At 41.3% G+C, this 24,265-nt stretch overlaps 1 protein-coding gene across 1 annotated transcript in view; it reads right to left on the minus strand.

Annotated features, from left to right (window-relative positions):
• Positions 1–24,265, minus strand: part of PLXND1 (plexin D1) — a 224,745-nt gene that overhangs the window by 80,808 nt on the left and 119,672 nt on the right. Inside the window, exons 12-18 of the mRNA XM_072989488.2 lie at positions 20,641–20,804; positions 17,984–18,135; positions 13,971–14,070; positions 10,784–10,923; positions 8,819–8,986; positions 2,447–2,537; positions 226–492 (exon numbers count right to left, since the gene is read on the minus strand). Of these exons, the coding sequence (XP_072845589.2) occupies positions 226–492; positions 2,447–2,537; positions 8,819–8,986; positions 10,784–10,923; positions 13,971–14,070; positions 17,984–18,135; positions 20,641–20,804 (1,082 nt within the window). The remainder of the gene's footprint in view (positions 1–225; positions 493–2,446; positions 2,538–8,818; positions 8,987–10,783; positions 10,924–13,970; positions 14,071–17,983; positions 18,136–20,640; positions 20,805–24,265) is intronic.

A 24,265-nucleotide genomic window follows, 5' to 3' on the forward strand; every position in this document is an offset into this window, starting at 1 on the left:
AATAACTGTTTGCCTGTTTTTTTTTAATCTGGGGAGTTTCACTATCATGAGGTTTTTAAAACATTATTTCTTATACAGTCATTTCTCTCCCTTAATTACTCATTGGTCAGTCTACCAATATGTCCTTAAGGGACATTGAAAAGGTCTCAACAAAAAAATTATTTTAATTCCAAAGAAAATTCCAATATACACACAGAGCATGCTTCATATGTATTGCATCCTTACATGTATGACTAGTGTCAAGGGCTCTCCAGGATGATGTTTGATCCATTTTTCCTTTTTCGCTGTGAAGAACTGGGGATCGGGATAGTATTCCAAGAGGAACTTGCTAATATGTATGGCCTCCTCAGGGTGTTCGAAGAGAAAAAGGCTGTCATCAGTATACAGCCGTCCATTGATGTAAAAATCCACAGATGTTGGCTTGCTCCCAGTGAGGTTGGAGGCAGCTGGAGAGGGGCAGGTAATCATAGTGTCGGAGTGAACCTTACAGTTCTGAAAGCAGGAGAAAGCATGTATATCAAATACAGATACAGATACAGATGAACAAAAATCATTAAAAGGCAGCAACAAAAGACTTGAATCAGTTAACAGAGGGCATCAATGTTCTGCCTGAGTAGAAGAAGATTTCTGTGACATTACACCATGCTGATTTAGGAGCTGTAAAAGAGGATACACAAGCATCCACTAACTTACTTAAAAGCAGATCATTCAGAATCCTTCTTGGTTGGAAAGTTTGAATGGAAACTCAGTTTTACAAACTTTGCATCTTTCTGATCATTAAAAAAACCCCAACCAAACAAACAAAGGAAGCTGTATGGTCATTACACAAGAAATGTTTTAAAAAGGGATACTTCTATTAGACCACTAAAAAAATCAAACAATACAAGCTTTCATAGATTAAAAATCCCTTCTTCAGGCATGCATCAGTGCGCAGTGCAGAAAAATGATAAATGAATGTTCCAAAAATGAATGGCAAAACTTTGCTGGGCATCCTCTTAAGGTAAGTTTAAAAGTGGTTACAGGTAGACAAAGGCAGCCCGTCACTCTGCATAAGCCTCCTCCACCCCTACACAGACTGTTTTTGGAACACCAATGATCATTGTACACCATCATGAAAACTGCAGAATCCTTGGAGGGAAAAAGAAGAAAACACTCTTGAAAAGGAAAATAACCAAAATTTCTAATCACAAAAGTGTTAACCAAAGAAAAATGTTCAGAGTTGAGAAATCAAAATTCACTGGGAAAATATTTGTTTTTTTGGACAGAAATAATAACTGAAATGGTTTCAAAGAACATGGAGCCTTAGACCATAGAATACATCCAGCAGACACTAAATATGTCTCAGGAGAATCTTGTCCTCCTAAGACCACTGAGTTGCTGAGAACCATAAGAAAAATTATAACAATGGTATACCAAACCTGTGCCTTTGGATAAAGGGCAGGGCAGACATTTTAATACATAATCTGACCTGTAGGAAAATGCCCACGTGATTCTCCATGTTGTACTAGGCCAAACTCTAAGCATGAGCAATGAATGCCAGTCAAAGTAGTTTTAAGTAGGGGAGAGGTACATTCCAACGGAGCACAAACTGAAATGCCAAACTAAAACCTATAAACTACCCATTGTACATAAAACATTTCACAAGAAACAAAAATGCCGACATCAGATTGACATGAAAGTTGGAAATGGCTATGAATCTCCCACCTCAACAAGCAGGCTTATGTTCCATTAAAACAAATGGTTCTTAAGATCAATTCATATACAGTGATGCCCCGCATGACGATGATAATCCTTTCCATAGAAATCACTGTTTAGTGAAATCATCGTCATGTGAAATGCGATTCCCCATTGAAACCCATTTAATGCATTCCAATGGGGAAAATAGTCCTCATCCCACGAAGATCGCCCATAGGGAAGCCATTTTGAGAGCGCCGATCAGCTGTTAAAATGGCTATCCTGCGAAGCATGGGTCCTGAAAACACAGGGAAGCCATTTTGCAGAGCCGTTGATCAGCTGTAAAAATTGTTGTCTTGTGAACAAAAGGGCCGCGAAGCACGAACCGAATCACCATCCAGCGAAAATCCCCCATAGGAATGACTGTTTTGCAAATCACTATAGTGACTGCAAAACCTCATCTTCATGTGGATTTGTCGTTTTACGAGGTTGTCGTCTAGCGAGGTACCACTGTATTATTTGACAATTCTGTCTGTCTGTATGTCTGTCTGTCTGTACTCCAACATCCAGTTTCTGGTGCAGGTCATCTACCAAAGTGACCAAAGCTGTCTCCTTCCCATAGTCAAGTCTGAAGTCACATTGAAATGGATTAAGATAATCATAATCTAGGAATCGCAGTAGTGCATCCTTTACCCATCTTCTATTCTATTCTACTTTGCTTTTCTAACCATTTCGTTCTTTCCTTTCTTATGATACTTGGACTTAGACTTACCGTTTGTTCTTTCCCAATAGTGTGAACTACCATAGATACATTCTGAGCCATCAAAAAGCCATTTCCTTCCACAGTAATGATTCGGCCTCCACTTTCAAATGACAACAAACAGAACAGAAAGCCATCAGACAAGGAATAGAGCATATATCATTAATGAAATATGGTAAGTGAACCAACTCTGAATAAAGGATTTACTACAGTATCAACTGATGCCATGATGACTAGCAATCATTCTCAAGGGACTTTGACACAACTGTTTTGTCAAGGATAATTTTCACACTGAGGCAGAACAAGGCCTATGATAATCAGCAGCCATATTTGACAGGTGTGCAAAATGCTGAGTCATGCAGTATGTGTATTAAATGAAGTAGTGTCTGGGGTGATGCAATGTCCTTACTGACTGGCTATATGCAAATGTGCATGTGTATAACTGCGTGGACATGTGGAGAAGATGTAGGATCTCTTCTAATGAATGTCATGCTGTCATGCTGCTGGTTTGTACTGCTAAAACTTCTGTATATACAGTGGTGCCTCGATTTACAAACTTAATATGTTCCAGAAGATGGTCGTAACTCCAAATGGTCGTACGTCGAAGCACCATTTTTCATAGGAATGCATTGGAACACAATTAATCCATTCCGAACGGGAAAAAAATTTCAACCCCCCCCCCCAAACAACAACAACAAAGCAAGCCCCATCGGAACGTGTTGGAGCCGGAAAGAAATAACTAAAAACAAAACAAAAACAAAGCAAGCCCCATTGGAATGTATTGGGGCCAAGGAAAAAAATCACCCAAACAAAAAAAACATACAACAACAACGCAAGCCCTATTGGAACATGTCAGGGCCGGAAAAAAACCCACTCAAGAAACAAACAAACAAACAAACAAACAAACAAAGCAAGCCCCACCGGAACGGGTCAGGGCCGGAAAAAAAATTACTAAAAAAAAAAAAAAACCAATGCAATCCCCATCGGAATGCGTTGGGGCTGGGGAAAAAAAATCACCACAAAAAAAAAATGCAAGCCCCATCAGAACGGACTGAAAAACAAACACATACCAAAACACACACACACAAAATCACAGCACAGAAACATAACCCCTCCCCAGCCCAAACCCACCCTGCAAAACCCTGTATGGACTCACTCAGAAGCAGCAAGCAGCACCAGGCAGTCCAAAGCCTCCTCCAACGCACACTCTCTAACTGTTGGGGCAAAAGAGCTACAAAGAAGCAGCCTCTTCGCTGACCAATGGTTAGTAATTTAAATTCCCTGCCTTTTCCCCCACATTTTTTCCGGTCATAACTTGAAGCTCTGGTTGCAGGTACAGTGGTGCCTCGCTTAACGAGCGCCCCGTTTAACGAAAAAATCGCATAGCGATGGCTTTTTTGCCATCGCTTTGCGATTTTTCCCCATAGGCACCATTTTCCCCCAGCTGAGCGGCGGGAGCTTTGAAGCCCCGCCGCTCAGCTGGGGGAAAATGTCGGCAGTGGGCTGCGGCGTCGGAAGGACCCCGAAGCCGCCGTCCCCTGCCGACAATTCCCTTCCGAGCTCTCAAAGGGCCCCCTCCGATATTGGAGAAAGCCCTTTGAGAGCTCAGAAGGCTCTCAGCGGCGGCGGGGGAAGGGTACCGGGGTGTCAAAGGCTTCCAGGCCTTTGCCTGGAAGCCTTGCGGACACCCCCCCACCCTGTCCCCGCCACCAGCAGCCTCCCCACGCCGCCTACCCTGGCCGTTCTCGGATGCCTGGAAGTCCGAGAACGGCCTGGGTAAGCGGCGCGGGTAGGCTTCAAGCCTTTCCGATCCACCCCCACCCTGTCCCCGATGCCGGTAGCCTCCCCGCGCCGCCTACCCAGGCCGTTCTCGGACACCTAGGTGTCCGAGAACGGCCGGGCTAGGCAGCGCAAGGAGGCTTTAAGCGGCGGGGACAGGCTGGAGGGTGGATCGGGAAGCTTGAAGCCTCCCCGCGCTGCTTACCCAGGCCGTTCTCAGACTTCTGGAAGTCCGAGAACGGCCGGGGTAGGCGGCGCGGAGAGGCTTCAAGCTCCCCGGTCCACCCCCCAGCCTGTCTCCGATGCCGGTAGCCTCCCCGCGCCGCCTACCCAGGCCGTTCTCGGACACCTAGGTGTCCGAGAACGGCCGGGCTAGGCAGCGCAAGGAGGCTTTAAGCGGCGGGGACAGGCTGGAGGGTGGATCGGGAAGCTTGAAGCCTCCCCGCGCTGCTTACCCAGGCCGTTCTCAGACTTCTGGAAGTCCGAGAATGGCTGGGGTAGTCGGCGCGGAGAGGCTTCAAGCTCCCCGGTCCACCCCCCCGGCCTGTCTCCGCCGCTTAAAGGGTAACCGGCGGTTGGTGGGATCCAAGCCCGGGATGCCTGAAAGGTATCCCAATCCCACCACCGTCCCCCTAGGGAGTCCAGCCATGGCTGAGGTAGCCGCCATGGATCAGATCCAAGCCGCGGGGGGGAGGGAAAAAAATGGATAATCCGTTCCAATTGGAATGGATTAACCGGTTTTCAGTGCATTCCTATGGGAAATGGTGCTTCACATAACGATGTTTTCACATAACGTTTTTTTTCTGGAACCAATTAACATCGTTATGCGAGGCACCACTGTAGAAGGAAAATTTTGCAGCCAGAGCTGGTCGTAACTCAAAATGGTTGTTAAGTTAGGACGTTCATAAGTCGCGGCACCACTGTATTGTAACTATGCTCGGTGTCAGAAGAAGCTGTCTGTGTATGATTTAACTGGACTGCCTAGACTGGGTCAAAACTCTGCTAATTTACACCATGTTTTTAAAAACTTTTGAGATAGCAGAGACTGAATCTACTGAACCTGGATGCAAGACATGCAGATTTACCAACTGTTTTTAGCTTTTAATATTACTTGTTTAAAAATGATGAAACCTGCTTTGGGTCCTTGTTTAGGAGAAAGGTGGAGTAAAAATATTTTAAATAAAATAAATATTATTATGTGTGATTTCGTAATAAAACACAGTGTGACACAAAGTACACATTTTTTGCATGTACATGGGTATGCTACATATATGTACAAAACATATTTTAAAATGTATGTCTAAATCAAAATATAATGCAGTTGTAGCATTGATTTGATGTACTACAGCCTGGAAGCAACATTATTTGGCTTTCAAATTAGGTCAAACTATGGCCACTCCACATGAGTGAAGTCAAACAAGTTTGAAAATTTGTTTCTTATATTAAATGTTAGGAATTAAAGAGTGATGCTGTTAACTTTTAAAAGTGGCAACATTTAACTCACTGACTTAAAATTAGTAATTCATTATTTCAGTAACTCATTCTGAAAGAAGCAGTAGGATTTAGAAGGCTCCTAAACTCTCTTCCTCAGTATGGTGTTTTCTTCTCAATAGATGTTTTTATTATGTGCCATCAAGCCAGAACCAATTTACAAAAACCCTAATGGGACTTATAAAGGAAATTGAGATATTAAGGAAGGGCTTTACCAGTTCCACACGGCCAGTGAGCTTCCATGGCTGAGCAGGGTTTGAACCTACGCCTCCCGAGCACTAATCTGTTACTCTGTCCACTGCACCCACACAGGACATCTAGAGAGACTACAACTCTCGTGATAAATAATAAGACTACAACTCCCATAATCGAATTATTAATTGGGAATGGGATGCAATAAATCTGAGTGCTCTTTGCTTTAAAACATGGAATCTCATCCACAAAGAGGTGTACCACCAACAACTAAGGTACCATTTCACAGAGACTTCTTTAAGAAGTTATAGAACAAAGCATAGTGAGTGTATATTGAGAGAAACCTCAGCTCCTTCTCCTACGTAGCTGTTTGAAGTCCCAGTGAGCAATCCCATGTCAGGGCCAACACCTGGACAACACAGTCACACAAATGAAAATTACCGGCTTCCAGTGCCTCATATGTAGACATTCTAGCTTTCAAACTATGGCTCTGGCAGGCAGACACACATTCTCTTTCACCACTGTAAGCTCCTGAGCATGAAAGGCCTCATTCTGCTATCTCAGAGTTCTCCAGTTTTATTACTCAAACTTTTCCTAAGGAAAAGCATACACTGCCTGTTGTAGTGTTCCCAAATGAAAACGCTTCAGGATTCTGATACATTGCTTTCAAGACGAAATTGCAAAGAAAGAAAGATGTAAAAAAATGGGAACCTCGAGCTCTCAGTGAACATAAGTGGACAGGATAATAAAGTGAGTGAAGAGGGAAGTGTTCATAACCCTGGCCAGATCAAAGGAAACAGAAAAGTAAGCTTTGTGAGGGAGGGTTAGCCAGTGAGAATTTTGTGCTTTTCCTACTACCTGTCCATAGTAGTTCTGGAAGTCATCCATTAAACTGTGAAAGCTAAATTTCAAACTACTTGATACAGGGAGGCATATGGGTGTCACAACTCCCTAGTAAAGTGTAACTGGGGAAAAAAAGCAAAAGTAGACAACATGTTGTTACATTATTATTACCCACCCGTATCTTCCATAGTTTTGCTTCCCAGATGAGATTACATTGCATTGCATGTACTTTTTAAAAAACTACATGTTACTGGGAAGGGAGGGGAGTGACAGGAAGACGTGGGTTAGCAGCAACCACGTGCCTTCTTGCAGTTTGGATATAAGTCAGTAGCTTTCATTTCATCAGTTCTTGCAGTGACAAAATTACTTTTGAGCTTTTCGTCACTCTGTAAAGCAAACAAATGCCTACTTTACCACTTAGCTTAAATGGCACCCTTTTAATATATTTTGTCACCAATGAAAGCCAAAAATTAGTGGGATTCATCTAACGTGAACCTTAAAGTTTTCAATACTTGTCATTAAAAACTAAAAAGTCTGGGTAGAGAGTCTCCCCCCTTCTTTCTTGGACAAGCTGCCTAAGGAATGCTAAATGTGGCACCATCAACGTGAAATCAATTAAAGAAAATAATGAGATAACTCTAAGCACATGTCACCAAAGCTGAGAGGAGGAAAGGGAAACGGCTTGTTTCCATTGGTTACCAAAAACTAAATCCAGACTTACTCTGCATGTGGCCTTTCATTACTTCAACCATTTCATGTTCCACTTGCTTTAATTATATTGCAACATCAGGTGGCTCATCAGGGAATTTAGTAAGATAGTGATTTATCCCCCTTGCCTCCAAAAGACACTCGAAAGCAGAGTGTTAGCACACAGGACTCTTAGGCACATCGCCTTCACAAGTCATTTAAGGCCTCTCTAAAGCCTCAGCATGCTGCCCTTATGCATATTCATAGGCTTTCTGTAGCTCATGCCACATCTATGAAACTCTTTGGGGTGCATGGCTTCCTTGAAGAAATTTTGCTCTGAATGGCATTTGATCATTGTAGAAAAATCATGATAGATCCAATTATCTATCTGAGAAACAAAACTATGGCACCACAATGAAGAGAAACAGCTGTGTGGTAACAAAATGGAACATGCAGAGATTCTCATGTGGAATTCTGGTGTACTCATTTCTTAACAGTAGACGGCCCTTTTTGGTTGCCTTACAGTAACAGTGCCATTTACATACCACAGCATATGAGAACACTGTTTTCAAGCTGAAACTTGCTTTCGTTGGCTTAACGCATATTTGACCCAGTTCTGTCCTTCCTAACAATCATAAGACTGTAAGAACTTCATATCAAGCGCTGAAAACTGAATGTTTTAACTATTGTTCCTTGTAAAGCTTTTCACCACATATTGCTATTTGGTTCTGGTCTTTGTGATCATAATTCAATGACTTCCATTAAGAGAATTGCATAAGATAAGGGCACTTGGCTTTGGTGGCAGAATACATTATCTGAGAAACCTGGGCTCAAGGTACACCTGCTGATTTCTCAAATGTCTTTGTTCACACTTTAAGTCAGTTCTAAGCAAGGAGTGATTTCACGGAGAAATTCAAAAAAGGAACAGGAGCTCTAAGGGCTTCAGGGAAAAAATGAAATCAAAAGTAATATATTTTAAGAATGGATCTGTTGGCTCTGCAGCTTCTATTGAGCAAAAATTGCAAACTGTATCAATAGTCAAAGCCCGTAGGAAAAGTATGCATTCTTATATGAACTTCAGCCGGAATTTCAACATCTTTTGATGATACTGCATTAGCATTTCTCCCCCTTATTATTAGTTTGCACTTTGGTACATGAAAAACTGGGTTTAGCGTGAACAAGTGTTTTGCCTTACTCATCAGCTCTGTTTTTCACAGCAACTTGCGTATAATCCAAGCCTCAAAGCAACATGCAGACACAAAGGAAACTCCACCCCTAATCCAGGTCACCTTCTGCCACTTGTGTCTTTGTGGGACCATCACAACAGATTTAAATATAGGTGTCCTGCTGACCTTTCCAGAAAGCAACAACAACAAAAAAAGAGGATCTTACCTGATTTGGCTCTTTTTTGGGTTGATATCCATTATACTAGGATTTTTCTCATAGTTGAAGTTGTTGTTTTCACCAATGCATGACTTATTTTCAAACTGAACACAGATGCTTGCAGTGGTGGTAGCTTCTACACTTGGCATGGTGCAAGTGATTGTCGTATCAGTGCGACTAAAAAGAAGAAATGCAGAAAGCTGCTGAATACAGTGCGCTGACAACATTTGATTCCTGCTGTCTACAATGAGACTCCAGGTTGCATATAAACTAGAGATGGTGAACAAACTGAGAGTCCACTCACCTTCCACTGTTGCTGCGCGCTCCATGCTCCCTTCCTATTGATTCAAAGCTCGCGGTCTACAAGCCACTCTTCAACCTTGCAGTGAGGCTCATCCTCCCGCCTCCTGCCAGGAGTGGCTGGCAGACCGTGAGCTCTGGAACAATATGAAGGGAGCATGGAGCGCGCAGCAACAGTGGAAGGTGAGTGGGTGGTCCGGCCCCAGGGGGTTGGACCCTCGTTATGTACACCCATCTCTAATATAAACCATATAAATGACAGAGTTTTACAGAATTATGAATGGCATGAATACCATAAATATAAATTTATTCTCTCTAATATTGCTGAAATCCTGTTGCTTTACATAGTACATCACACTAGAGTAGATACATTGAAACTTGTTGAGTCAGCTCCTATGTATTTTCCACCAATTCAAATGGGCCTATTCTAGTCATGACTTACTTTACTAGAGTAGGCCCATTTGAATCATATTACAGAGGAGCTGACTCACCGAATCCTCACCGATTCAATAGGCCAACTCTAGTGTCACTTACTATGCAAAGAAAAAGGATTCCAGCCACTATAGCAGAAATCAGAATCACTGAGCAATATGTTCGGAACAGATAAGTTCATTTCTTCCCAATTTTCTAAATAAGTCACTGCAAGCTAAAGCAGGCTGGTACATGGACCATATATCTCCCCAGCCTTTTTAAAACCTAAGCTTCACATGTAATCAGCTCCAGTAGGACTGTCAGGGAGGTTAGCTATGGCCAGAAAGGTAGGACAAGGCTTGTGAAGGAGCCCCTGTGACACAGTGCCAAGGTAATGAAAGGTTAAGCACCTATTAAAATGAAACTCACTTGTGTGCATTTAAGAACACTGTGAGGAAGCCAGGCAACTTAATCTTCTCTAGTCTTCTTCTAGTTAATAATATAGAAAACAATATATATATTTTCAGGCAAAAGGACAAAAAAAGCAGAAGACCAGAAGGAGTATAATGGCTATCCTGTGTATTAGGGTAAACAGAGGCCACAGGTGATTCTTTAGAAGTTTGATTTTTGAAATACTGGAAATTGACCCAGTCACTTCTGCCCAGTACTAAAAGGTTTTTGGCTCTAATTGCAAGTTGTCCTGGGTTTTACATCATTGACTAGATATTCGCTGAACTGAAGTTATGACATGTTCTATCTGCAATGGGAAGGGTTCATCCATTCTGTTGTCCTCGAGAAGGTGCAGAAGGGAAAGATGCTTGTTGGAAAGAAGGCCTTTAGGAAAGCAATAGCAATGTTGCAGTCCCAGGATGACAGCTTCTCAGCTGTTACTCAGAAAGAGTTTTAGGGGAGAAGGGTATCAATTTAGGGAATGTGGTAAAATTTACCACATTCCATTTACCAGGTAAATGACCTCTAACAACCAAAGTGGGACACAGGCCATCCTGGAGCCAGATGGTCCCTTGAGCCTAATTTCAAAAGCAAGCAATCCATTCAGATCTTTGATAAGAATATTCAGTCCCTTACCCGGCGGCACGCTGGATGGGAAGTAAAGGGTGAAAGAAAAGAGGTGGCAGAAGCAGAAATGAGGCAACAACCATCATCTAGTCATAAACACTGCTGGCTTTTATAGCATCCATCATTAACACATGCTCTTTAACACATTATCTACAAGGGAACTCATCCATCTGAGGCAGGACTAACCTGATGTCTGTGCATTCCTTTGTGCCATTAACCAAAACTCGGAGTTCAGACCCCACACTGAGATTGTGCCCTGTGATTGTTACTTTGGTACCACCTGCTTTAGGTCCAGTAGATGGAGACATAAACTTCACGACTGGAAGCTGAGAAGACAAATGGAGGCAATGTCAAGGTAAGACATTTTCGCAGATCTCTTAGTGCACAGCAACATCACAGTTCAGTAATAAAAGCAAGCGGCAGAGATTTTGCATATCCAAAGTTCCACAAAAATTCTGTAGGAAGAAACCTGAGGGGCAAAGTTTACAAATGAAGAAAATACTTCCAGCCAGATTTAGTTGGAAGGTAGTCCCAGTGATTTAGTAGCGATGACAAGCTCCTACAGAGTTCTAAGACTACTCACACAATGCATAAAACAAGAAGATATACAAAGGATTTGGAGTAAATTCTCATTGGTATGATAATGCTAATTCTACCTCTTTTTTTTATATCTGAATTCGGAGGGGCTTCAGAGATGAGAAGGTTGGCCAAGAAAATCAAAGATGACTTGGGTAAGCAGAGGTGCTGCTGTGGGATGGCTTGTTTCATCAAGGAGATGGTGCTTTAATTGTGAAATATTATCTCTACGAAAACTTACATTGTATTTACTTGGTTGCCATTTTTGCACCAGGCACCTTTGTGTTTTTTTTAAAATATTTTAGAATCTTTTAAATCATTTTAATTGGTTGATTTTTAAAAAATTCTACAGAAGTAATGTAAGTAATGTGCTATTTACTGTACTTTTTTATTTTGCGGTTTCGTGTTTTATTCTATTCCATGTTTGATCCCACTATTTTTATTATTCAGAATTAAGGCCTTTTACACGCTAAAGGATACCAAAGAAAAACCAGCAGTGACTGTTGCCAATGGTTGTTTTTTACAGAATGATCCTCCAGATGCTTACATTTTTTTAAACTTGAATTTTTTGACCTGCAACCTATTTGAAAGTTAAAATCTCTGTTTGCATGTCATACTGTACTCTTTTTAGAGTTTTCATACTGGTCGATTTTTAGTGCCTTTATTTCTGATCAACAATATCCACGATAGATAGCTTGGATGAGGTTCCTTATAATTTTGAAGAAATATGCTTGAAGGGATGTGGTATGCCATAGGACTTCTTTTTATATCCAGAACGTAAGAAATATATTCATTGTGTTCTGCTGGAATTGCATAGCACCATTTAATACTAGAGAGTATAATGTATTGTAACACTAAAACTTTGGAGGATCCTTTTTACAGAAAAAGAATGGCACAAGGACAATGTTTTTAGGTCCTTTTAAAAATGCACTGTTTTTTATCTTAAAGTATCTTACACAATGTTCACATTTATATATGTTATTTTATACTGAGTGGTTTTAAAGGACCAATATAGATGTAATGAACAGAATGTTCTATGTTTTATTTTTAAACTGAAAAGCAGCCACTGGCAAGAAGTAAAAGCAGATTTAGATTGGGATTTTGGTAGCAGGAAAGGTGATAAAATTTCCAACTAAATTCATTTCTAAACTGGAATTTGTTCTGCAAAGCAAAATGCAATAGGATAAATCTGGTAGTTTGCAACCTATTTCCTGCCTGCATTATTGAATGTTACTTTTGTTAAGGTCAGGTTTTGTACATTTTTAATTCCTTGAGAAAATGTTACCTGCAAATTGTATTGTGAATAAAGAATGTAGCCTTTTTGCCCAACACAACATTGGATTTTTATGTGAAATAATAATGTTTTAGGGCTATATCATAACTAATGAACATTTTTTGTCTCCCAGAATTTTCTCATTCTTGGCAATCAAGGAAATCAATGAACCCAGATATTGCTTTACATGCATTTAATTCCGTAAGAATGTTTACTTCATCCTTTTTCTACAGTGTGGAAGTCTAAGCAGGGGGTCCTGAAGTGCACAGAGAAACTTGTGTGTGTTGAAATTTCTGAGAATTTACACATGCAGTGGATCAAGCATAAATATTTTTTAAAATACCCATACAGTTCATGAATAGATTCTCCCTTGGTATTCATATATGAACATGTGTGTGCATGTCAGCAGTTGAAGGAATATTCATTTAGCCATCATAAAGCTTTAAAAATGTTTGTAACGTGTTGGGAAAAAAATTAACAGTACTTGATTATTTTACCAGGTATAGATTTGTGCTCGACAGATTTATAACAATTTCATAATAGTTTCCTTAACAACAGACAAATAGAACAAGCAGAATAAAGAGAATAAAACTTATCCTAACTGTCCCTTCTTATTCTTCTATCTGGCAGTTAGCCCCTTCAAATACCCACTGGCTAAAATTATACAGAATCCGACTGGTTACAGTCTCCTAGTATATAAATAACACATATCAATTATTCTTATATATGCATATATACATGCTAGGTTGTACAACTATATATTCTAACAGTATACACCATAATGATTGTCAAACAATTACTACATAAGGTAGCCTTAGTAGTCTGCCTAGTTTCATAGTTGCCAAGAGGCAAATGGTGGTCTAAAACTAAATCATGTATGGAAAATGTTTCATTTATCTTGGAATTAATGGGAATTGCTTTGCTTATTTTTTCCTTTATGGAGAAGTCCTGGTTTGAACAAAGGCTGTTTTTGTCATTAATGGAAATACACCAACTGAAGTCACAGACTTTTATTTTTTTGCTTCTGTGCTCAGCATAAATGATTGAGGTGTTTCCTGACTAAGCAATTTCCACAAGTGTCATCAATATCAGTCACCATACGAGATAAGATGGCAGATCCCATTTATGTGAGCGATAATTTGATATAGTGCATCATGTCATTCTGAATGACTTAGTGTATCTATTCTAATAAGCACAGGAAGAGCTTTTTCTAAGCATAAGAAGATTAAATTATCTTACCTTAATCTTTGTCTATTTTGAAGATACTTAGAAAACATGATTATTTTCAAGCCAGTACAGCAGACACTTGTAAGTGTTAGTATCCCATTTTGAGTTTGTTTGGAATGCAGAGTATCTAGATAGGCCACCAATCCACATTTCTTTTTCTAGTGCTTAATAGGTAATATATGCATAATGGCTAAAAATTATAACTCATTCCATTGGCACATTGATCAAAGTCAACAGGGTTTTTCCCAACAACAAATTCAAGATTAACAACTCAGAAAAGAATGAGAAAACACTTACTACATAAGAGTATCGCTCCCTGGATTTCCCTTCCTTGCTCAGATTAACTGTCACCACATCAGTAAATTCTGTTAAAGCTTCTCCAGCCCAGCATACAATTCTGTGGGAAAAAAAGAGACTACTACTGAGAACTAAAATATGGCTGGATAGTAAGCACTATTGACAGGTGTGGTGGCTTCTCCAGGATTACAGGCAGCTTCCTGACAGAGACTCTCCATGCAAAAGATGCGATCCAGCATTAAGATGTGGCCTCTCCCTAATATTTCTAGCATTAAGATATGACTCTTCTTCCCTAAATGTTCACAAGAGGAATGGCCTTACAGCAAATACATGATACGTAATAAGCCACATACTAAAAGTTGTACAGAGTTTATCTTGGTACAACCTCTTCACTAACTCTTCCCTGTTCAGTATGCATTGAACCTGACAGTAATGTATTAATTACTGTTTGGAAAAGCAATACTGTACTTTTTTGGACTGCAGTTTCCAAAATTCCTTGAGGCAGCATGGCCTGCAGCCCACCCCACCCAGATTAGGGCAAAACAGGAAGTTTCATGCCTATACTTTATGTTCTTTATAGTTACAGTGACGGACAGGTATTTTAAAAATCTTATTATCAATTCACGGTATCAACAGCATAATCCGTATCTTGGAACACAACACTTGTGAAGAACTCATTTTTCTTCTTCATTCTCTTGTTTACTGTGAAATGTAGCTTGCCAAAAACAACACACAGAATATTCAAATAACAAGAAGTTTTTGTTGTCACTTCATTTAGCCATGTGACTAAACAGCACTGGTAATTTGATTTAAGGTGTACAAAGTATGCTTGCAACTAGCAACCTTTGTAATGCTTTAATTAATTAAACTTTGACATTTTAATTTGTGCCTCCTTTTCTTGTCATCCAAATTTTGTTGTCTGTGCCACTCGTCCTAATACAGTATTCATTTTCTATTTAGAACTAGAAAGTGTTCCTTGAAGCATATTGGTAAATATCAACAATGCTGAGCAAAAAGCATTGCCTAGATCACTGGTTCTTAACCTTGGGTTACTCAGGAGTTTTGGACTGCAACTCCCACAAGCCTTCACCACCAACTGTGCTAGCTGGGGTTTCTGGGAGTTGCAGTTCAAAAGCATCCGAGTAACAAAGGTTAACTCTGTAGTTCCACATCATATAGGATGATGAAAGCTTGGCAGACAAACATTTGTGTCGAATAATGCAGCAGCCAGTACTGGGCAAGTTGGGATGTAGCCCTGCTCCACCACCCAACAAAGGCAACAGCATCACTTTTGGTGTAAAAGCCCATTTCAAAATCTTTTCTATTGCATTAAAAGAAGCCGTAACAAGAAGAAGCGAGCACGAAGGACATTCTACAATACTTACCAAAATGATACAATGAACACTGTGATACAGTGACTGAAATCCAATAGTAAGTCACAACTGGAGTATGAGTGTAACTACTTAGGTGTTGATTCTCTAAATCCTTACTGATTCAATAAACCTACCCTAGTTGTGACTTACTACTGGATTTCTGCTAGTGAATACTTAATGAAACAGTATATTTAATTCAAAGAAACCCAGAACTAATATGAAAATCAGGAGCAGAATCTGGTACAAAGTTTACATTTTACTCACAATATGTTCTGTCATACAGTTACATGAAAAAGCAACAGGTGCAGTAATACCCTTAAATAAAAAGTAATTACAAGTTATCTGCACATTTCTACCTTTCTCCCCAGGTATAACTCAAGTCTTTCTACAAGAAGAAATCTTCTTTATGCCTAGCTATTTCCCTCAGCTATTTATGGTGGATAATTTCTATTTCTTCCAAATTATATAGTGCTATGTTACTTGTATGAGCAGTACGCCTTGAGCCACCTGCATTCTAGATTGCTTGATCTGCCGATTTTGGCAGCCATGGTTCATGGCTTCTTGGTACCGTTTTCATAAGAAATTATCTTAATGGGTTTCTCTTAAGTGTTTGTGCATGATTTCATTCCAAAGCAGGGTGCAGACAATTGCCCCTGCTGGTACTGTACATCAAGCCGTCCAGCAATGAGAATAAAGTAACTTATGGGAGTGGGGGGAGGCAAGAATGTGAAGCTACTGAAAGGTTTGACACTGTAGAAGAAGTTTCCTAGTTGTTTTCCAAATGGCTATAGCATGAGTAGCAGCTGTGCAAGTTTTGATTATACTTGTCACTCTTGACTGCTAGGTCACCTGTAGAAGACAGGAGGGAGCTTAGAATTTTGTGCAGATCAGTTTGTTGGGACAGAGAGCTAACTATTAGGCCAGTAAGTGAATATCCTTTCAATGCCCCTCCACAGGAAAAAATTATCTCATGGTTAACTTCCCCTCCTGGAAATGGAAAACAAACAAATAGGGTGTAAAGTAATTTTCCACCTAAATGTAGCCACCCAGAATCTACAGAGGATATTCGCTACATAAACAACCTTAGAATTCTAGTATGTAGATACTCATTTTTTTAACCTATATTACTTATTACTATAAATTAAATTCCTGGAAATTAAGTTGAAATTTAATTAGAAATTGGTTGAATTTAAGGAGGAGTTCAAATGGCTGAAATCCAGTTGGCACAACTCTGCTGCATAAATGGTGATGATGGCACACACCCCCAGCAATGTTAATCTTTGTTTTAATTTAATTTAAAATTTTCTACCTTCCTTTCAAGTTCCAAGACTCACTCGGGAGCACTGGGAAAGCCTTTGGGAGCTTCAGGATTGAGGGAAGCCTTTAATACCAGAATATTGCCAGTGGTGCTCCACCACCAGAGATCTGGCAGTAATTTTCTGTTATTAAAAGTTCTTCAATTCCCTGTACTGAGGATCCCAAAGGCTTCTGCAGGGCAAACAACATCCCTACAGAGCCTTGGAATATAAAGGTGTGTGTGTGCAAAGGGATCTCCTTGAGTGCCCCTAACAGGCCATCTGGACCTGCCCCAGAAGCTCAGGGGAGCCCGGAAGAGATTAAATCCCATGGGCCCCTACACAATTGGGATGCACTATTGCAGGTGGAAAAAGGGCCACCACCTGACATGGCAAGCTGGAGGAGGGCCCAGTGGGAAAAGGCCAGTTGAGCACTGGGCCATAACTTCTGTGCCTTTGCAGAGGTGCAAACAGTGAACCCACCATCCCCTTCCACCCAGCTCATTCAGATGAGGAAGTTGGGGACCTCTGGCTCTGGCAACGCAGCCCCCAACAGAGCCAGTGCCACCCCCAACCTTTGCATCCTTGCTGCCTGATAGGAGCCACAGAGCTTACCCTAACCCAGCTTCAGCACTGTGGATGTAAGCAGAAACTGCAGCAAAGGAAGCTCCAGTCCCCATCATCTGCCTATACCAGCTTTCCTTAAAAGGACCCCATCCCAGAACAGGAGCCATACTTTCCACCCACTTCTCCATACCTGGACTTTTAGGCACCCCAATGAAGTCCCCAGTCTGACACATTGTACCCAGGGAGTTAGTGCCAGAAACCCAACCTCTTGAGAATGTGGGGGGAAGGTAGTAGGGGTTGTCTCTATGCCTTTAATAAAAGCTGCTATAAGTGATAAAACCAATCTGGATCCCATCAATGGGGAACTTCTTAGCTGTTGGGCACCTGGGAGGGACTAATTTTGGAATTAATTTAATGTCTCTGGATGATGACACCCTGACCATTTGTGCTCAGTGGAGTTGTGTAACAGGATTTCAGCCAATACTATCAAGCAAAAAACAAAAGCAAAAGCAAAAAGTACTGGCTTTGGAAGTGAGCAGACCCACAGTCAGTTTGCTCACTGGGTCACAAAGCAAGTACAGCTATTATCTGGCTTCCAAACTCTTTGCAAAGACAACTACTGTCAGCAACTAGGAGGCTAGCGGATGACATGAGTTCATGTAGTAATACAAAGCCATCAAATTCTTGATCCTTGGAGAAAGCCCACCAGAAAGGATCATTCAACTGAAAAGGGAGATATAGATAATCAGAAACCTTCCATGTCACTCGAGATACTCACTCCTCAGAGACTATATATCTGTTCTGGAGTGGAGAGCATTTCACATTGCCAATTCTGACAGCATTAACCACATCACTGAATCTACGACCTAGATTTCTTCCTCGTATGGTAACCAGAGTTCCTCCTTCCAGGGGTCCACTCAGGGGTTCAATCTGCAATTCAAAGGGAACTTGGTGAGCATGTGTAAAATAGAAGATTCTTACCTGTATGTAAGCACCAGCTTTATGTTGCTTCTACAGGAGAAGGAAAAAAAAGAAGCCATATGCTGAGGATGTTTATCCTACTTCATGTTTATGACCAATTTAATTCTGAGATGCCTTTCATCCCATACAGATACAATTTCATACACCACTGAAAAAAACAATTTGAACAGAAAAACCCACAACAACCAATAGAAATGCGAACGGTCCTAACTGGATCATCAGTATCTTGCCTGTTTATATACTGGCCTAACACAAATTCAGAGAGAAGACTGATTATTGCCGAGATGTTTTTAATTTAAACTCTGATCTGTAAGTCTTGCTGTAATGGAACTTCTCAATGTTTTCAATGCCCTGCATTTAGACAAGGCCTTTTAAACTACAACAAAGAAATAAACAAACAAGGGTAGTGAAAAGTGCAAAGGAAAAGCCGATTTTCATTCCTTCTTTCCCTAACAGTACAGTTAGAGGAGCTGCAGCCCAGTATTTGATTGCTGTTGTTGTTTAGTCGTTAAGTCGTGTCTGACTCTTCGTGACCCCGCGGACCAGAGCACGCCAGGCCCTTCTGTCTTGCTTGTAGTTGCTGCCAACTGAACATGACTTCCGCCGAAGGGAAACAGCATCTGAATCCTGTGACACACACTGTAACCTTTATTCTTGTGGTTTGTTTTGAGTTGTTGTGTTTGACAGGCAGCAGGAGGCTAGGTTTCCTATGCAGTGAAGCTGAGACAGGTTCTTTAACACCTCTGAGAAATTGGAACAGACCGCAAATATTAGCAATAAAAAGCCACTGGATTATAAATGGATTAGATTTTTACTCACTCCAACCTCTCCAGCCTCAAATTCATTACCAATTTTCTCTACATTGGCCACTAGATTTATTTCTCTCTTTTTATCTATGTCTGCTCTGCACAAGACTCATGTGAAGGAAACGGTATGTATCCCACTAGAGACGGGCATGAACCTCGGTTCGGACATTTGTGCCAATCTGTACACATAGCACCACAGGTAATGTGTATTCCCTTCCCTCACCTCCCTCTCCAGTGACTTACTCATCAGTTGAAGTACACACCTCTCCTCCTCCTCTTTGGCTGTTCAACCAATCCTGGTAGGAGCACAGATTTTCCTGTCATCCCTCCTTGTCTAAGTAGATGATCAGCCAAGGAGGCAGGGTAGGGAAGCCTGTGCTCCTGCCAGAGACTGGTTGAACAGCCAAAAAGCAGCAGGAGAGGAGAGTATGCTGGCTGGTGAGTGGAGGATCCAGCCAGGGAGGCGGGGGAAGGGAACACACAACACCTCTGTACCACATGTACTAACCTGCATGAACCTCCGAACCAAGGTTTGTGCCCAACTTTACATCTCACCTCTGGACTGCGATGAATGGAAAGAATCTGCAAATGTTTCACTGCATGTTTTGGGAGATAAATGCTGGAACAAGAATATGAATGCTCCATGGAGTACACTCAATTTCCTGTGCTGAAGCAATGCACACATCATCAATTTGTCTTTTGTGAAGTGGTCCTTTGATATTTTCAAATGTACTTTTTAGATTCTGGTGTAGACGTAGAGCCTCCTGGTTGACTCTTAATTCCAAATTTTAATTCTTCCACTGAAAGCAAAAGGCTTAACTTCTACTTGGATTAAGTTTTATCTCCGAAAGGTCTGTATGTATAAATTTAGCTCTTTCTTAAAACAGCAAAAAGGAAACATAGGTTATATTGAACAACAGCAAAGTTAATGGAGCTAGGGTTTTGGTAATGTCATGAAAATGTTCACATCGCCATCTTAAATCTCAGGATTCAGGATTTATCCTATCTGATTTTTGTGTGCAGGATTTTCAACTTCAGCCAGAGAATTCACCAGTATTCTCCACTTGCATTATGAATACTTGATTGTATCATTTATAGTTCATCTAATGTATCTGTTGCAGAAATCAAAATGCACATCTCTGTCTCACTATCCCTATAGTAAAGGTAAAGGTTCCCCTTGACATTTTCAGTCCATTCGTGTCCGACTTTAGGGAGCGGCGCTCATCCCACTTTTCAAGCCATAGAGCCAGCGCCTGTCTGAAGACAGCTTTCTGTTTTCACATGGCCATCGTGACTAGGAAACACCATTTTACCTTCCCACCGAGATGGTACCTATTTATCTACTCGCATTTACATGCTTTCGAACTGCTAGGTTGGCGAGGAGCTGGGACAAAGCGACGGGAGCTCACTTCGTCGTGTGGATTCGATCTTACGACTGCTGGTCTTCTGACCCTGCAGCACAAGCTTCTGCGGTTTAGCCCACAGCACCACCACGTCCCTATAATGGCACCAGTTTTCTCAGTGTTGCCCGGAAATTGTGTTTCTCTATAAGATTTTCTGAAGTATCAAGCCTTCTCGGTTTTTAAGTTGGCTGTGGCAAAATAATGCTGAACAGAGTTCATCTTTCTGTATTGTGCCCAAGTCTTACCTTCCTAATCTCAGGAGGAGGGCACATTCCTGGGCTCTGAACAGACTCCGTGTTTAGTCTGCAACTAGAACTACTCTCACTCCAAGTGCACTGATGACCCAGATCTTCTCTCCCAAGGCACTGAGAACAGTCAGCACTTCCAGTTGCACAATTGTAAATCTCCACTGGGGAAAAAAAAAGACAACATATCCTAAGATTGAAGCACACAGGATGTTCTGTATGTAAGTGCCCCCTACCCGTCCCCCTTTGGCACTGTAACATCAACATCTCAAGAGCAACATTAGTGTTTGTACATAACAACAATGGAGGAATTTTGGATGTGTTCCTAAAGATTTCCCAGAAGTTCTGGGCATCCATTTCCATTGCAACATGATATAAGACTTTTTTTTAAAAAAAATCCTTTTGTCAATTTGCACCACATTTTTCTGATTCTAGATATAACATGAGAGGCGGCTCTGGGCAGCTGACTCCATACAGTTAGCAGAAGTATCAGTTTTCAGCAGCTAACAATGGCTGTTACAACGCCTGGCATTTCACCATTCTTCCCTCAAGTAGGCATCTGTTTAGTTTTCCTATTTCTGCCTGCCCTTGTTTCACTGTCTTATTACCTTCTCATTAATACATGAAATCACAAGCATCTAATCGCAGATTTGAATATTTTGGCCCTGAACAACGATGCAGAGAGCTGCTATCAAATGGGGACAGACAAAGGGAAATGTGGATGAATAAATGAGGGAAGCATAATACAGAATGAAGCTTCAGCCAAACTGTTACAATGAGATCCTTCTGAATCTAAGCTAAGGTGCAGTTAGGCATTCTATATGAAACAGTGACATGTTATAGAAAGTTAAGTTCTTGATTGCCTTCAGAAACCTGTGATCAGCAAAGTATTCCTTCTGAACTTCCTTCCTATAAGCTTTGGGCTGCTATCCATGTAGAGTCTCCAGAAATATGTCTGTTCCTTTCCAAAGCCATCAAAGAACCAGATGACCCAGTAGTACACTTATTCTTCCCAAATATCTCTGAATAATGCCCTGGATCCATTTCAGTTGGGCTTCAGGCCGCGCCACGGTACAGAAACGACACTGGTCGCACTGTTGGATGAGCTGTTGAGGGAGGCTGACGGGGCAACATGTCCTTGTTGGTCCTCCTCGATATCTCAGCTGCCTTAGATACCATCGACCACAGTATCCTCCTGGGGAGAATCTCCAAGTTGGGAATCGGTGGCCTGGCACTTGCCTGGCTCCGCTCCTTCCTGGAGGACCATCCCCAGAGAGTACAGATTGGGGAGAGTGTCTCGGCCCCGTGGAGTCTCAATTGTGGGGTTCCACAGAGGTCGATCATCTCCCCAATGCTGTTTAATATCTATATGAGGCTACTGAGTGGGGTCATCAGGGGGTGTGGGCTTCGTGCCATCAGTATGCTGATGACACCCAGCTCTACATCTCCTTTTCACCTACTTCAGTGGATGCCGTTCTGTCCCTTCAGCGCTGTTTGGAGGCTGTACTGCAATGGATGCAGCTGAATGGGTTGGGGCTGAATCTGGACAAAGTCTTGAGGGTGGGTGGCCCCTCCATTGGCGGTCTGGGAAACTCCCTCTCTTTTTGGGGGGTGACTCTCACTGCACAGAGTGGGGTCCGCAGCTTGGGGATACATTTGGACCAGGTGCTTACCATGGAAACCCAGGCGCCGTCTGTGGCCCGCTCTGCCTATTTCCATCTGTGGCGGATCGCCCAGCTGCGACCCTACCTTGATGGGGGGGTCCCTCACCACTCTTGTCCATATGTTCGTAATCTCGAGACTAGACCACTGCAATGGGCTCTACGTGGGGCTACCTTTGAGATTGATGCGGAAGCTTCAAATGGTGTAGAACACGGCGGCCAGACTCCTTAGTGTGGTGAGAAAACACCAACATATCTCTCCCACTCTAGCTGCCTTACATTGGTTGCCCATTCATTTCCGCATTGACTTCAAGGTGTTAATGATGACGTATAAAGCCCTAAACTGTTTGGGATCTCGATATTTGGCAGATCATCTTCTCCCACCTAGATCTACCTGAATTACTCGGCACAGCCAGGAGGGACGATTGAGGGGCCTAATGCCGAGAGAGGTCCAGAAAGAAAGAACAAGAAACCGAGCCTTCTCAGCAGTGGCCCCTTGACTATGGAACAGCCTTCCAACAGAGATCTGCCTGGCACCCTCGCTGGGTGTTTTTAAGAGCCATTTAAAGACTTGGCTCTTTAGGCAGGCCTTCCCTTCTGTCAATTGTTGAACTCTAGCTTTTTGTTCTATCATTTCCCATCTTGAACATGCCATATTATTGATTTAATTGTTTAATGATCATGATGTTTCTATTGTATTTTATGATATTTTATGACATTTGTATGCTGCCCAGAGTAGACGCTGTCTGGGGGGGGGGGTAGAAATCTAATAAATAAATAAAATAAATACATAAATAAAATACTTCTCTGGAAATATGTACAACGTTTGCTTATGTGGTATTGATAATAGCCATGCAAATGATTCTTGTTCAGCTGGAATTTGTATTGTGAGAGTGGATGATTGAACATGCTGGTCAGAAATTTTACATATTATCCACAGTGGTAAGAGATAAAGCATGTCATGATAAAGCATAATAACAGCTACAACCACATGACTAAAGTATCATGAAAATTCACTCTATGCTAATGTCCACTGCACAACTTCTACTAATAAGTTCAGTTCCAGTCAAAATTCTTGTTAGCCCTGTTTTACTGTCAGACTAAAAAAATAGCATTTGATGTGAAAGGAACTCTATGTTCATAGGACTAGTTATTCACAACTAATTTAAATTCATTCAAATTATTATCTCTGGTTTAGGGGCCATAGGTTCCTATTAGTCTGTCTTAAACATAAGCTAGTAGTCTTAAAGAATTTTAAAAACAAGTAAGCATTATTTCCTTTTACTTAAGGTTGAGGCAAAGATCTTCCATATGGGGGCCATTTTCGGTGCCTGTATAGCGAGGAAGCCGTCCCTAAGCACAGCGGGGAGACATTTTGAGCACCCGGTGGCCATTTTGAAACCCCGATGATCAGCTGTTTTAATGTGAAGAATAGGTCGTAATGTGAAGCAGGGAACCGATCTTTGCAAAGTGAAAAAAACCCATTTAAAACATCATTTTGCGATCGCAAAAACATTGTTGTGAAGCAGATTCATCGTAATGCGGGGTAAACGTTAAGTGGGGCACGACTGTACTTGCATGCATATCTGAAATAGCACATCCAAGTGACACCTGTTTTCATGAAGGCAGAGTTGACCTCCCCATTTGGATTAGGAGCTTCTTCTGAATTTTGCATATAATTTGTTTATACAAATTATGTACATACAAATTTGTTTTGCAATTTAGCTTTAATTTTTGTTGTACGCCGCCCAGAATAGCAATTTACTAGATTGGCAGTATAAAAACTGAATGAATGAATGAATGAATGAATGAATGAATGAATGAATGAATGAATGAATGAATGAATGAATGAATGAATGAATGAATAAATGAATAAATGAATAAATGAATGAATTGTATCACTGGAAATATAAAACATTTCTCTAATTATACAAGAAAAATTGCTGTCCCCAACATACCACAAG

Source organism: Pogona vitticeps, chromosome 2, assembly GCF_051106095.1.
Source record: "Pogona vitticeps strain Pit_001003342236 chromosome 2, PviZW2.1, whole genome shotgun sequence".
NCBI lineage: Eukaryota > Metazoa > Chordata > Lepidosauria > Squamata > Agamidae > Pogona > Pogona vitticeps.